General features: G+C 40.6%; 1 protein-coding gene across 1 annotated transcript in view; it reads left to right on the top strand.

The window, feature by feature from the left end:
* The first annotated feature begins 4,654 nt into the window (after positions 1-4,654).
* sh3bgrl (SH3 domain binding glutamate-rich protein like) overlaps positions 4,655-16,851 on the top strand; it is a 41,584-nt gene continuing 29,387 nt past the window's right edge. Inside the window, exon 1 of the mRNA XM_061927816.2 lies at positions 4,655-4,879. Coding sequence (XP_061783800.1) covers positions 4,835-4,879 — 45 coding nt within the window. The 5' untranslated portion in view covers positions 4,655-4,834. The remainder of the gene's footprint in view (positions 4,880-16,851) is intronic.

Genomic DNA, 16,851 nt, shown 5'->3' on the forward strand with positions numbered 1-16,851 from the left:
CAGCCACGTTATAACATGGCTGAACCGTTAATAAAACATGAGTAGGGGGCGGGGGCCGAACTGTAGAAGGGGGTTTGTGGGGTGGGGTGGGGTGGGGTAACAACTACACAAGTCACATCAAAGCCAATCCAGCGAAGGGGGTGTTGGGGGGGACACTTTCTACACCAAACAAGCCTTCAACAATCACGAAATGCCATTTAAAAAAGATTTTAGTGTGTTTGTCTTGCTTGCAGACACTTGATATGACCACTGCAAATCTGCAAGGTGCTCCATAATCAGCTTTGCTTTTTTGTGCTAAAAATCTGTACGGATACTTATAAAATCATTGATAAAAATATTCCTCTGTTAACAATACGCCTTGGAGGGAAACCGTGTGAGAGACTTGAGAGGGGAGCTTCGAGGGGAGTGTTGGGGACGCTGGGGGCAGTGGTGCTACTCTGACTTGGCCTCTTTGGCCTCCTCCGGGGCTTCCTCCTCCTAGGTAAGAACACAAGATGGAGGTCAGTCGGTGACGTTTTGGCGACTTAAAATGGACCTCGGCCGAAGTCGCCGCTCACCTCGTTGGTCTTGGCCTCGCCGTTCTCAGAGTGGTTTTCTTCATTGGCCTCTGCCTCGGCGTTCTCCTTTGACTTCTTGGTCTTCTTGTCCTCCTTCTTATCGTTCACAGCCTTTTCCTTCTGGATAAGACAACAGTGCAAAGAGGTCAGCTGGGTGGAATATTGAGACGACTTCTCAGTCACGCGTGGTGCATGTTCTAGCTTACCTTCGCTGCCTTCTTCACCTTTGGTTCCTCCTTAGATGGGGCCGGTTTCTGTGGACCAAAGACAAGATTAAATTATGTTTTAGTTTATTTACAATGTGTTATAGTGTGCTAGGAAAACACACTTACAGACTGATTCAAACCTCAACTATTCTTGATCAGACATTTTATACCTCAAAATGGTTGCAGGAATTTGAGAAAAATCTAATTGAAGAAAGGCATGTTACTTTTAGGGTTCCAAACTCAATTGAACTATATGGACTACTGGGGGGAAAAGGCTCGTATTTACTTCAGAATCATGTTTTTACCACATGACTAAATCAGCCTGGATAACGCAAGTTGCTCTTTATTTGCACAGTGAGTGTTTGTTGTGCTGTAATATTTGTGTTACACCTGCAATTGTAGTTAGCGCCTAGTGCAGGGGTCTTCAATGATTTCCAGGCCTCAAAACCCCTACTTATATATCTTGTATAATATTGCGTTTTAAATTAGACTATCAAAAGGTACCTTGTTGTGGTGCAATACTAAAATTTTCAAACAACACAACATGGTGCCGCTAATCTCTAGCTATCTTTAATGCTTACATAAATATAACTGATATGTTTTCCTTCATTATAAACCTGCAAGATACAGTAAGTAGGGTGGCCATGTCATTGTCATTTCTTAACTACACTAAAGTGCATCTAATCAATGTTAATGTGTATTTAAAAGGTATTAACATTTGTGGAAAAACACTAAGGGGAATGAAAACATATTTAAATAAAGTACAATCAACACAGAAAATTACCAACCCCCTGCGGATTCCCACACCCTTTGTTGAAGACCGCTCATCGAGAGGGATTTAAGATTTCCATAATATATTTAGATATTAGCTGTCCGGAATGAGCTGGCTGCAATTACACTAAACTCTGAAGTTAGGTAGGGCCACAACATATAGTTGAAGACCCATGTTTCAGACTGTCAGTCAACAATTGTCTCAAGTTGCCACGCATTAGTACAATCTATAAAACTACTTTCTAAAACATGTGGGTTTATTTTTGATCACTCAAATGTCGGAGATGAGAAAAAAACCAGCAGCTTGTGATTAGGTTGTTGCAATTAATACCGCAATGTTGATTAATCTTGCAACCCTACTTTATAAGTCAAAGTATACATATTGAAACGTATTTTATTCAGCAAAGTTGATATGTAAAGATGCCCTGACTTAAAGCACGAGATAACAATTGGAAAATAGTCTGCAATATTGTTATTTCACGCCTAAATTGTCAAGTGCATAACAAATACTCCTGTCCGTGTGCAGCATTTTAGAGGATTATAAGAACTATTAATACTATATTATGCACAATATTGTTTACACTTCCATGCAGATTGTGAAAATAGAACATTGTTTGCATTATGCAAAGAATGTAACTAATGTCATAAAACTATGTTTCAATTAAAATAATACTAAACCCCAAATAATTTTTTGGGGTACAATATTTCACTCAAGGAATATACTTTATATAATTTCCCTGCATTTTCTGCCAATTGTGAAAATACATTTTGCTTGCAACTGCAATTCATACAATATAACGTATTTAACATAGCTATATTATGTTTAAAAGGACACTAAACCCCAAATGTAACTTTTTTGTGCAATATGCACACCGGGCTTCTATTCACATTATTTTGTTCAAAAACTCTACAATACGCTTGTGTATGCGCCGATAATAATATATATTCGGGATTTAAACACTTAAGTTTTGCTGGGGGTTTTAATCAAATTTGATCTTTTCTGCACCCTTTAGAGCAGTATTGAGCTTAAAAGTAAAAAAAATATTGTGTTTTATCTGCAATCGCATTATTGAATGAATAATTAAAGCTTACATTAGTGTATTACATTAATAACTGTTCATTTTACATAATTAGCTGTAACCCACACTTTTGTGCAGTTTATATGAATTATGTGTAATATAAATATGTTAGCCAATGTAAAGTTATTCATATGCGTGTCCTCTTACCGCCGATAACCGGGCTGATCTCCTCTTGGGCTAAAATAAAGCACAAGTTAATATCTGGGAATGCATACACGTAACAAATGTAAACATCATTTTTATTGTTTAAAAACATGGTTACACAAGCGCTTACCTCCTCTTCTTCTGTTTCTTGTCTCTGCAAAACAAGAAATGTACAGATTGGTGTCAAAATACAAAGAAAATATGTTTATAAAGGACAGGAAAAGACTTTAAAAAGACTTGTTAGCATAATGTGGTTGGGAACAAAGCAAGAGAAAAAACTTTTTCAACTCATGCAAAAACACCAACATGTGGCAAAAAAGGCGCATTTTCGGGGTTTAGGGGTTGGCAATGTGGCGGGAAAGCATGGCTGCCGAGAGGGGGACTGAGACCTGAGCCATGCGGGCCTCAGGGGACACATTTGCAAGGCCTGGGCCTCGCCTGCCCCCTTTTTTCTCTCCCCCAAGTCTGCCTCCCATTCAAAGCATGCAGCTCACTTTTGAACGCTGGCGCGGGAGTCTCAGGGAGAGGAGGGGGGGGATGAGACCTCCCTGTGACTCACAAGCGCCACCAGACGGTAGAGCCGCGCCACCGCAGCCATTTGGGACCACGAACAAAGAGAGAAAATATATAATTTTATCAAAACGCGCTGGCGAATGTGGGACTTTGTGGCCGAAATGTGCGGGAAAGTCATCGTGGGATTTTCCCGCGGTGCTTTCGGAGCGGTTTGACGCGCGGACGGCGATAAGCGAGCCGTTTTGTTCTCGGTGTCTCGCCGACGACGAGAGCTGCAAAGCATGGCTGCTGCTTGCTTGTGCTTTAACTGCATGGAGGAGACTTCCAGCTCCCCGACCGAACAACGGCGGCTTGCATCGGCGGACAGACGGAAAATATTCAACGCGACGCGCAAAAAAATCCGCGTATTTTATTTCCCTTATGAATAAATTACTAACGGTATCCGAGCGCGGTAAATTCTGTTATAATTAAGTAATGTCTCGCAGGAATGTCTCGCGCGCGTGTGCATACATTTCGCGCTCGTCAAAGTGCGTTGGTTTTTAGGGGAAATACTCACCTTTCTCCTGGGCATGTTGATCTCTTGGAGGTTTTTTCGCGCAAATCCAACTAAAAAACAGTTGTTTCTCAGTGCATGTGAAGACGAGTGTCTCCCCCTATGCTGGCCAGTGTAGTAAACACACTGAAACAGCGAGGCGAGTGGTTGAATGGGGGGAGGGGTGCGGCTAAACGCTTGATTGACAGCGGCGCGGGCCAATCAGAGGGCGCCGTTCGGGGGCTGCGGAACACTTGGAATTTTTCGGAGCCCGGCGCGAATGGCTTCGTCCCCTGCTTCTTCTCGCAGGGAAGCCCACACGAATGAAAGGGTTTGAGGGCTGCATTGGTTTTGTGTTTACGGTCGGGGAGTGGGGTTTGCGTGATTTGCTGTATTCAACCCCACCGCGAGTGCGCTTTCCGCCCTTAATTAAACGAACTTAAGTATAACAATGTGCAATTCAATCGTCCAATATGGCGCCCACTCCTCTCGCCGACACATTTTTTTTTTTGTTTCCTAAATTCGTTTGAGTGGAAAGGCTTGCGTCGTCTTCTCCACACGCCGGCAGGGGGCCCACTGAGCCCGTGTCTTCAGCATCATGGCCGCCGTCCACTCTCACTACCGGACAAAGACACACTTAATCGCCATTTTTTTTTTTTTTTTTTTTTTGCTTCCGTTAAATACTGGTGTGATTGATACGTACTACAAAAACAACACCAGAATGTATGTTTTCTGCAGAAATACACAGTTGCCATTTTGGCTTTCTAGTTGTGCGTGTACGTGTCTCCGGCTCACAACCGAAGAGAGGGGCTGAAAGGGGCGGGGAGGCCGGGGAGAGGCGGAGGAGGAATGCAAAGCTCCATCTAGTGCACAGAGGAGGAGTATTTACACACACACACACACACACACACACATGCAGTCTGCCTGCAACACAGGAATCAAACCAGAGGACTTTGTCGTTTTTTGTGCAACAATTAATCCAATCCTGCAGAGCGTTTGCGAGGAGCCAGAGAAAAGCACCCAGGACTGACCATGGTGATCAAAGTATACATAGCCTCATCCTCCGGGTCCACTTCGGTAAGGGATGTGAATGGCACAGCTTTGTTGTGATGTGTGCTTATTTTTTTTTTGCAGCATCATCTGCTCTCCAAGCCAATACGAGGGCAGATGAACTAGGATTGAACTCACTTAGTGATGTGCCCTCAGGATGGAAATGTCTGACCCCTGCTTGCATGGCCACTCCTTATGAGTTTTGCATAGTCTGGGTTGTCTTTGGTGACTTTTGGTGCTGCGAGAGAAACTTGTTCAAGTGTCGTGGTTGTGTTGTCGCGGTTTCCGACAAGTCGCTAGAAAACAGGAAATCAAACATTTGCTGCAAAGTTCCCATGGTTTGGATTATCTGTGGTTTTGTCTAGTGTCAGAAGGAATGATGTGATGCAATTCTTCAGGGATTTTTTTAAGACATGCAGCTGCAGAACAGTTTTTTTTTAAGGTCTGGACACAGTCTGATTAGCGTGCCAATACTGCAAAACAGTAAATCTTGCATATAAACTTCTAATGTGTGTGTGCATAAATAGAGGTGGACGATACTGCAAATTTTGGTGTCAATCTGATAATAAGTAAATACAGAGTCAGTATGACTGATGCCAATACAGTGAACCTTCAATTTAAGAGTGTTTTGAGATTAGAGCTGTCTTTTGGCAAATTGGTATGCTTTAAATTAGATGCAACAATTTCAGTGACAAGTATCCCAGCCTTTAAATGGCGTCACAAATGCCATGGTGACCCTGTAAGATCAGCAAAACATCAGATCTTATTCGGATTAGTTTATAGCTAAAGATCTAAATAACTTCATTTTTCCAACCATGGGAAGGAAGAAAGTGAGTGTGAAAGACAGTGCTGAGAAGAAGACAGCCCTGATTTTTATTGAATTGTAGAAATATGTCATCAATAACATGAGTGTGTTGCCAACTTGTCGAGGTGATTGGACCGTATCGCTGCTAGTCTGCACCACAATGAAGCAGACTGAGTCTAATGCCAGCCAAGAATGTTAATATAATTTCTAAACAGTAGACATTTATCCATAAAAATATAGAGAAGCAGCTGGAAGTGGATACCATAGCAGTCCACTCTCCAAGGTAAATACTGTACATCATTATTACATTTCTTCATAAAGCTACTGTAGGTGGAACTACTATGGTGTGGTCTGTTTGTAGAAGAAGTAGGAATTTCCATGTTTAAACTGGAACGCCCCTTGAGAACGGATTTTCAACTCGGAATGTCGTAACATTCTCACCAGTTGGCTACAAAGATGTCTGCTCTGGATGTGAACAATGATATACGCTTCTATACCATAATATCCGTTATTAGCACTTCTGATTCGTTTTTGTCACACTAAATCAGCCATATACGATGTATTGTTTAACGTTTGTATATGGGTTCCTTTACTGTAGCGTAAACAAAAATGTTTTGTAAGTGCTTTTTAACTTTTACATTGCTTGCAATAGTGTCTGTGTTTCCGCTTAATCCACCGTGTTGTATAGGTTGCAGAAAGAGTGCATATTTTAAGTTGTTTTAAGTTATTCAGACAAGGCAAGCGCAAAAATAGCTTTTGTGAATGTGGCCATCTTGATTTCCGACCTCGTCACTGGAACGCTCACAACTCGGCTGTGATATCATTCCCAGCTCTGACTTTTAACTTCTGAAGTAAATGGAACACACCACAAGGAGTACATCCTATGTTGTTTTTCTACAATATTTGATATATAAAAGTCAATTTTTATTTTTAAAAAGCATGTTACATGCTAAACTTGTAATGTTTTGGGGGGATTCAAGCACCAATTTATTTGATTTGAACAATTTCAATGGGAGACACTATTTGAGATACAGAACCAATTAAGATTGTAAGTTGAGGCAATACCCTACTGGTACTTCAAAATTGTTCAAGATCCTGGAATGATTATGAATTAATTGATCATTATTATAATCAGAATAGAAAACAGGACATAAACTAAGGTAAATGTAACATTATTCACAAAAATGCAATTTTCACGCAATTATTTTTGCAAAATAATTTCACTAATGACAAATAAGTAAAGCAAAGGAAAAACTACAATTGGCTTTTATTCTGTGTCTCTCTGTCTCCAAAGTGGAAAATGGTGTCAGGGCATACTTGCCAACCTTGAGACCTCCGAATTCGGAAGATGGGAGGGGCAGGGTTGGGGTGGTAGCGGGGGTGTATATTGTAGCCCGGAAGAGTTAGGACTGCAAGGGATTCTTGGTATTTGTTCTGTTGTGTTTATGTTGTGTTACGGTGTGGATGTTCTCCCGAAATGTGTTGGTCATTCTTGTTTGGTGTGGGTTCACAGTGTGGCGCATATTTGTAACAGTGTTAAAGTTGTTTATACGGCCACCCTCAGTGTGACCTGTATGGTTGTTGATCAAGTATGTCTTGTAGTCACTTACGTGAGTCTGCAGAAGCCGCACACAACATGTGACTGGGCCGGCACGTAGTTTGTATGGTGAAAAAGCGGATGCGTCGACAGGTTGTAGAGGACGCTAAAGGCAGTGCCATCACGGCACGCCCTTAATATTGTTGTCCGGGTGAAAATCGGGAAAAATTCGGGAGAATGGTTGCCCCGGGAGATTTTCGGGAGGGGCACTGAAATTCGGGAGTCTCCCGGAAAAATCGGGAGGGTTGGCAAGTATGTGTCAGGGTAAAAGTATCTCGTGTCACAAGAAACAGTTAAAAATGTTGACACTAATACACTAACCCTGACACACTTTGTCACCTGTATCACAAAGCTGACATGCCGACAATGTTTTCTTTAAACATACCCTTACTTCTTAATATATATAAAAAATTAACCAAAAAAATATCAAAATCATCCCAGCATCCTTTAATTTTTTAGTATGATGCTGCCCTCTGTGGAAATAAACACCCCTGTGGTAAGCAATATCACAATATATAAACAAAACAATACAACAACATGAATAGCACAACAAAAACGCTACTATTTTTGAATATAAACATAGAAGAGAACCAGTTGATCCATTGCTGATACTACTCTTGTTATTAATATTGTCGATATTTACATGGATCCTCCCATCCTCTACACAAAAACAAAGGCGGATTTCTTGTGTAATTTTAATTAAAGGGGAACATTATCACAATTTCAGAAGGGTTACAACCATTACAAATCAGTTCCCAGTGGCTTATTTTATTTTTCGAAGTTTTTTAAAAAATTTTACCCATCACGCAATATCCCTAAAAAAAGCTTCAAAGTGCCTGGTTTTAACCATCGTTATATACACCCGTCCATTTTCCTGTGACGTCACATAGTGATGCCAACACAAACAAACATGGCGCATAGAACAGCAAGCTATAGCGACATTAGCTCGGATTCAGACTCGGATTTCAGCGGCTTAAGCGATTCAACAGATTACGCATGTATTGAAACGGATGGTTGTAGTGTGGAGGCAGGTAGCGAAAACGAAATTGAAGAAGAAACTGAAGCTATTGAGCCATATCGGTTTGAACCGTATGCAAGCGAAACCAACGAAAACGACACGACAGCCAGCGACACGGGAGAAAGCGAGGACGAATTCGGCGATCGCCTTCTAACCAACGATTGGTATGTGTTTGTTTGGCATTCAAGGAAACTAACAACTATGAACTAGGTTTACAGCATATGAAATACATTTGGCAGCAACATGCACTTTGAGAGTGCAGACAGCCCAGTTTTCATCAATAATATATTCTGTAGACATACCCTCATCCGCTCTCTTTTCCTGAAAGCTGATCTGTCCAGTTTTGGAGTTGATGTCAGCAGGCCAGGGAAGCTAGGGTCGATATTCTTCTCTTGATCATCTTCGGTGGCATAAGGTGACGGTGTGAGCCAAGACATCCAGGGGGTTTAGCTCGCTCGTCTGCGGGAACAAACTGCCGCCATTGCTTGCCGTGCTAGCGAGGTCCTTTGTCCCTGAATTGCTCACACACTCCGGCAGATTCAATGGGGGTCTGGCGGCAGATTTCTTTGACTTTATCGTTGGAAATGCATCTGCTTTGAGTGTCGCAGGATATCCACACATTCTTGCCATCTCTGTCGTAGCATAGCTTTCGTCGGTAAAGTGTGCGGAACAAACGTCCAATTTCTTGCCACTTTCGCATCTTTGGGCCACTGGTGCAACTTGAATCCGTCCCTGTTCGTGTTGTTACACCCTCTGACAATACACCGACGAGGCATGATGTCTCCAAGGTACAGAAAACAGTCAAAAAAACGGAAAACAACAGAGCTGATTTGACTCAGTGTTTGTAATGTGTTTGAGAAAATGGCGGATTGCTTCCCGATGTGACGTCACGTTGTGACGTCATCGCTCCGAGAGCGAATCATAGAAAGGCGTTTAATATGCCAAAATTCACCCATTTAGAGTTCGGAAATCGGTTAAAAAAATATATGGTCTTTTTTCTGCAACATCAAGGTATATATTGACGCTTACATAGGTCTTGTGATAATGTTCCCTTTTAAATATGTTTTTTTGGTTTTGAAGTGCACTGCATCATACTGAGATCTTTCTAATAGTGTGAGGTACCAAATGATGTGGCAATGATTTCTGTCAGTTCGGTGTCTTTTTGTTGTATTTTATTACTGTTACTTAATGGACACGGCCTTATCACCTTTGGGATGATGCACATCCACTTAGCACAGAGTCTTTTTTTAGCCAAGCAGCACTAAGTGTTATTATTGCCGTTACAGTAAATGATTGTCAAAGACTGCAGCGGTATAAAAGGACAGACTCATGGTCTAATAGAACAACTCTCAGACGCACTTAGCCTGTCAAGACCATTTCAGTTTTGAGCGATGGGGAGCTTCATACATGTGCATTTAGAAGCCAGGTTTGGCATTACTGTATATATCAGCTCACTTTACACCTTCAATAGACCTTAGTCATGTTTACTGTCCAACAGGCCATCTTCTCAGTGCATAGTGGACTTGAAAACTGCTGAATGGCTGACAATAAATTCCCATATTTCCTAAGCGTATTGCAATAATAATAGAATTCCATTGTACTCGCAGAGAAAAAGAAGATAAATATTGCGGTCTCTCTTAAAGTTAATATGTGTTTTTTGTGAACCCAAAACATTTTTGAAATTCTTTGTGTGCAAAAAATGGTTGAACCGCATTATTCAAAGGCATATAGACTTTAATAATAAATATTCAGTATATTCATTAGATCGGAAACAAGTATTGTATATAAAAAGAACAACATATGTGTGACAAGGCATTCACACAACTAGGAATGCAAACCAATGTTCTGAAGACATTACCAATAACTTTCTACTTTTCTAGACCAATAACAATAACCGATAACTTAACCCAAAGCTAGCCCCTGACATTTAATGCCATGACCACTAGAGAGGGGGTTACATGATTATGGTGGCCAGTCATTTCAGTAGATGATAATCAATAAGCAGATATTAATAGTAAAAGTACAAGTAGATTAGTAATCTATTTTACACTTTGTCCCTCATAATGTTGACAAAATAATATAATGATAAATGACACTATGTTACTGCATACGTCAGTAACTAAATTAGGAGCCTGTGTTTGCTTACTTATTAATAAAAAACAAGTTGTCTAGTATGCTCACTATTTTATTTAAGGACAAACTTGCAATAAAAAAAAACATATGTTTGATGTACCCTAATATTTTTTATTAAATTAAAGCCATTGTGGTACACTTTATTTAGAAAAGTACCGAAAAGTATCAAAATATTGTTGGTACCAACATATTGGTATCGGGACAACACTAGTAAGCACACAAATCTGGCGTATGCCCTCTTTCATGGAAAAGTTCAGATGTACCAAGACTGAACTTGATGTGGCGTTTGCACATTTGTGGATGCTGTGGATACTTTGGCGACACACATAGGTGGCCGTTCAGGCTTTGCCAACATTACATTTCAACAATGTAAAAATATCAAGGCAAGGACCCAAAACTCACTTTTTCGCCAACGTATTTAATGCTTCATATTCCTGTTATTATTTGTGAGCATGTCTATTAAATGATCTAAGCGATCATTTTGCAACCTATTGCTGACACAATGTAGTCCTGTAACTCCAGCTTCAGGGCAAGTCGGGAGTTGCGGCACAAATGGCACCGAAGACGGTGGAGGATTGATTGATTGATTGATTGATTGAGACTTAGATTGCACAGTACAGTACATATTCCGTACAATTGACCACTAAATGGTAACACCCGAATAAGTTTTTCAACTTGTTTAAGTCGAGGTCCACTTAAATCAATTCATGGTACACATATATACTATCATCATAATGCAAGTTAATCATCAGAGTATATACATTGAATTATTTACATTATTTGCAATCCGGGGTGTGGGATGTGGAAGGGGGGGGTTGGGTTTGGTTGAGATCAGCACTTCGGTCATCAACAATTGCATCATCAGAGAAATGGACATTGAAACAGTGTAGGTCTGACTTGGTAGGATATGTACAGCAAGTGGTGGACATAGAGAGATCAGAGAGCAAAAGAACAAGTATATACATTTGATTATTTACATTTGATTATTTACAATCCGGGGAGGTGGGATGTGGAAGGGGGAGGGTGTTAGTTTAGGGTTGCAGTTGCCTGGAGGTGTTCTTTGAGTGCGGTTTTGAAGGAGGATAGAGATGCACTTTCTTTTACACCTGTTGGGAGTGCATGACCCGCCTTTGTGTCACATACGGCTGCTACAGCAAGTAGCTCTCCTGGGTTATAATAATAAATTGAGTAATCAAACAAGCATCAAAGTCTTTCGTACCCATTTTGATATGTGAGCATATTTACATTTAAAAGATTGCTAACTAAATATTACTTCATTTTCACATGGAACTCTAATCTGTTTGTGAGCAGACTATTGTATGAAAACATTTTGTTGTAAGTTATACAAATTATATCTATATTGTGGGTAATCAGAGTCACCCACCTCTTGTAAAATTTTACGAAACATTAGGCCTTTTTCCACAACCGGAACTTGTACAGGAACTTTCCCATTTAGCTGGGTAAATAAAGTACACCCCTGTGTTTCCATCAAAACTACCCCGGTAGGTTTAGTTTTTCAGAAGCTATTATACAGTTCTTAGTAGCGAGGTCGGACTTTCAGGAGTCCCCAGGAACCTGAGAGGGGCGGACTGTGCTTTAAGGGAGTTTATAAAACTTTGTAATCATAGTTTCATCCACCATTAAAGTATGCGAGGACATCTTGTTTATGTTTATTTTTTTGCGTTTCTCTTATAACATACTTAAACAAAAAATAGAAAGAAGAACGAAAGGAATTTTCAACTTGCAGGAAATTTTGTCGTGCATCTTTGTGCTGAAGAACGCTGATCGGTGAAATTATTTTGCAGTGTTGTTACTCAGCCTTAGTTTTTGAACTTGTATGCAGTTTTGTGCTATTTATACATTTTTACAAACTTTATTTTATACGGGTAGCTATGTGAAGTGAACAGTCTCTTTTAAACATATTTACAAAGGAATATATAGTACTCAGTTAGCCTTAGCGGCAAGAGGAGCTACTCACCGGGACCGCGACCTTGTTTTTTGAAGATAAATGTAAAATGAAGGGCGAGTTGAATGAAGGTACATCACATCAAATATTAACTATTTAGTTTGTTACATCCTGTAAAAGTAGTCAGTGACGCTCTATTTGTGTAGTTATTTGCTTCAACCCGAGTGAACCATATGCTCGTGCTAACAAGCTAACGCTAAATCTGATGTGTTTGGGTTAATGCTGTGAGATAAACACTGACATTTATTGTTTAAATATTGCTATTTGCAGCTGAAATGGATCATAAAGACTTACTTGAACCTCATGAATTCATCATTAATTGAGGGGCTGACTTTCTGATTGTTGCACACTGTGGACAAAAGCCTGACGTTTAATGTAAAATCTGGTACACTTGGGTTGTAAATCATATCGTTTTATATGTAATTGCTTAGTATTTCAGTTACCTACCCTTTTGTAAAAGACATTTGACTTAACATTGCCTGTTTAGTTACATGGTATCAGTGTAGAAATATGCTGTAGCACTCACCCATACGTCATCAGCCTGATTTGTATAAACTACCCTAAACTGTGAAATGTGGTGGAAACACAAACCACAAACTTAACGTTTCTGAACTTTTGGGGGAAAAAGGCAAATTGCAGAAATTATCTTTTCAAACGGGGTCCAGCACTACTTTAGGCCATGCACTTCCATCTCCTTTTTCACCTTCTTCCTGATTTCCGACTATTTATTTTTTATTTCAGCCGTTGTGTGGTTCCCGGAGTCCACACTATTGACAGGTTTGCATATCCCATTCACTCGTCTTTCCTTCTCTCCAAACACGAGAAAGAAGCACCTGCTACTGGACCCAAAAAAACAAAGGCCCTGATTTAATCTTTAGTTTTTTTTAATGTTGTTTTGTGCACACCTGGAAGTAAGAAAGAGTGAAACAAAGGTAGGTTTGACAAACTGTACCTATAGATTTGTCCCAGTCAAATATGATATCACTATTATGATGGGGCTAAGGGCAGCACGGTGGGACAGGGGTTCGTGCATTTGCCTCACAATACGAAGGTCCTGAGTAGTCCTGAGTTCAATCCCGGGCTCGGGATCTTTCTGTGTGGAGTTTGCATGTTCTTCCCGTGACTGCGTGGGTTCCCTCCGGGTACTCCGGCTTCCTCCCACTTCCAAAGACATGCACCAGGGGATAGGTTGATTGGCAACACTAAATTGGCCCTAATGTGTGAATGTGAGTGTGAATGTTGTCTGTCTATCTGTGTTGGCCCTGTGATGAGGTGGCGACTTGTCCAGGGTGTACCCCGCCTTCCGCCCGAATGCAGCTGAGATAGGCTCCAGCACCACCCGCGACCCCAAAAGGGACACGCGGTAGAAAATGGATGGATGGATGGATGTTTGAAGGAAAAAAGGTGAGGCCTTTAATCCCAGGACCCCTACGTCAAGCATGGTGGTGGTAGTATTATGCTCTGGGCCTGTTTTGCTGCCAATGGAACTGGTATTTTACAGAGAGTAAATGGTACAATGAAAAAGGAGGATTGTGACAATCATTGGTACTTTAACCTTTTAACTTTAGATTCTTCAGGACATCCTAAAATCATCAGCCCGGAGGTTGGGTCTTGGGCGCCGTTGGGTGTTCCAACAGGACAATGACCCCAAACACATGTCAAAAGTGGTAAAAGAATGGCTAAATCAGGCTTGAATTAAAGTTTTAGAATGGCCTTCCCAAAGTCTCGACTTAAACCTAACATATCCATAAATCAGCAGTGAAATGTATGTATTATCTATAAGTGTATGCAAGAGTGTCGCAATCACGTCATATTTTGATAGCAAACATAGATAAGAGAAATAGCTGATGCTCAGGAATGAAAAATAAAACATGGCTCGAAGTCATTTATTAGCCGACACAAGTTGGTATCTTAAACAATGGTAAAGGGTTAGTTGTCCGACATCATCATAAGCTTGATGATCTCTGGCAAACCTTTTGCACTTTTCAAACACAGCTATGATTGGAACAAGCCCCACACCTTTACGTGTGACTGGCTTTGCAGCTTCTTTGGCAGCATGCGTCTTTGTAAGAGTTTCAAAACACCATTGTAGCGATGCTGGTTGATAAGGTTTGATGTGTTGAAAGCTGTTTATTTTCCCTTCTTGTGAAATGCTTGCAGAACATTTGGTGCAAATAGCACAAATAATATCTTCCTTTGAAAGAGTAAAGAAGTCCAACATAATTAACGCCATGTTTGTTTACACTATAGAACTTAAAAAAAAAAAAGCCCAGTTATCGAAGCCATTTTTTAATGTTAGATAGATTGATGGATAGTACTTTATTGATTCCTTCAGGAGAGTTCCCTCAGGAAAATTAAAATTCCCGCAGCAGTGTACAGAATTGAGATATAATTTGAAAAGTAAATAATAATTATTGTTTTGCATCCCCTTTCATCCAAGTACCCCCACACCCCCAGAGAGGAGTTGTACAGTCTAATGGCGTGTGGGACAAAAGAGTTTTTGAGTCTATTAGTCCTGCACTTGGGATGAAGCAGTCTCGCACTGAACAGGCTCCTCTGGCTACTGATAACGGTATGCAGAGGGTGACTGGCATCATCCATGATGCTCACAGTCCTCTTCTCTGCCACCGTCACCAGTGAGTCCAGTTTTATTCCGATCGTAGAGCCGGCCTGCCTGATCAGTTTCTCCAGTCTGGAGCTGTCCTTCTTAGATGTACTGCCCCCCCCATCACACTACGATGTAGAACAGAACACTGGCAACCACAGACTGGTAGTACGTTTGTACATCCACAATAGTTTTTTGCAAATGTTGAAGGAGCGCAGCCTCCTCAGGAAGTACAGCCTACTCTGTCCTTTCCTGTACAAGTGGTCCGTGTTAACAGTCCAGTCCAGCTTGTTGTCCACCCACACCCCGAGGTACTTGAATTAGTCCAAGGTCTGTACCTCGACTCCCTCGATCACAATAGGTTGTGACCTTGGACTCGACCTTCCAAAGTCAATGACCAGCTCCTTGGTCTTTGATGGATTGAGCTGCAAGTGGTCCCTGTGGCACCAGGCAGCAGAGTCCCTCACCGGGCTCTGAAGTTATTAGATTTATCATTGTAATGTCATAATTCCTTATAACAATATGCAATAATTATTATGCACCTCAGAAAAAGGACAGTCTCATCAAAGACAATCATTTTTTTAACGTCACTTTTAATAGACATATTATTATTGCGTGCTTTGTTTCTAATATCTTGCCTTTTTAAGTCAGAGATAATAGGAACACCCCATTAAGTTGAGCAAGTGTATGTGTATAGTGAGGGAATGTTTGAGTTGTATTAAAACAGCACCAATAGTAATAATGATCATGGTGGATACTGTATGTAGTGCCCATATGTTTTATACCTATTGCATTCTATTTCATACCTTCAAGTATTTCTCAGTAAAAGATCCTCTGGTAACTTGGTGACTTAATTAATAGTTAATTCAAATTGTGGCGCTGCAATGTTAACAAACATGCTGGTGGTTCTGAGCTAAGTCCTGTTATTTATTTGGTGCCCAGCTCTACCTCACAAGCAAAGCAAGGCAAAAAGTGTTCATATTCACTACTTTTCTCAAGAACCAAGAGCAATTTAATAGATTAAGTTTGTAAAGTCTTTATAATGATTAGTTTTGCATGCGCAGACTGGTAGTACCATATTTTTCGGACCATAGGGCACACCAGGTCTATTTTCATACTAAAGGCGCACCGGATTATAAAGCGCATTTAAGGGGTCATGTTAGGATATTTTTTTTCGACATTTGAAACACATAACATATAACGGTGGTTCGTTGGTCAAAATGTTGCATAGATTATGTTTTACCGACCATCCTTACAGCCGCTTTCTGACAGTCTCTTCAGGATGCACTGTTACGTGGGCATGTGGCTCCACTTTGACAAAGTCTTTTCCCTGTCGTCTTTGTTGTAGTTTTTAGCGCGTCCATAGCGAGTCTACTGACAGATATATTAGAAATATACGCTACTTTATAGTAAAAATGGCAAGAGTGGAGGGTGAATGCACCACTAAAGAGGATAGAGAAAAAGAAGGAGCTTATTGACTACGATGCGGACTACAATGGCGGACACGCGCACATTTTCGGGACATATGCAGATCCCAAATACACATCAGCAGGTACTAATAGGTAAGAAAAGTTGATTTTGCCTAATACTGCTTAACAAAACTCCAAATAATATGTCTCCTAATGGGTGCCTTTTGGGGTCCTATACTCCATATGTTGAAGCACAGTACGTCTTATTTAACAGATGTTTAAGCACCGTGTGTAATATTCTATATTCTCAATGAAACATTTTGGGCTTGCAAGCATCATTTATTGAACAGGCCTCAACTTGCAGTCCACACATATATATTTTGTGTGACTGCCATCTACTGGTCACACTTATTACACCATGTACCAAATAAAAATGCTTCGAGGTCAGTAAGCACAACCAGAATTA

The sequence above is a fragment of the Nerophis lumbriciformis genome, linkage group LG35, assembly GCF_033978685.3.
Source record: "Nerophis lumbriciformis linkage group LG35, RoL_Nlum_v2.1, whole genome shotgun sequence".
In the NCBI taxonomy this organism is placed as follows: domain Eukaryota; kingdom Metazoa; phylum Chordata; class Actinopteri; order Syngnathiformes; family Syngnathidae; genus Nerophis; species Nerophis lumbriciformis.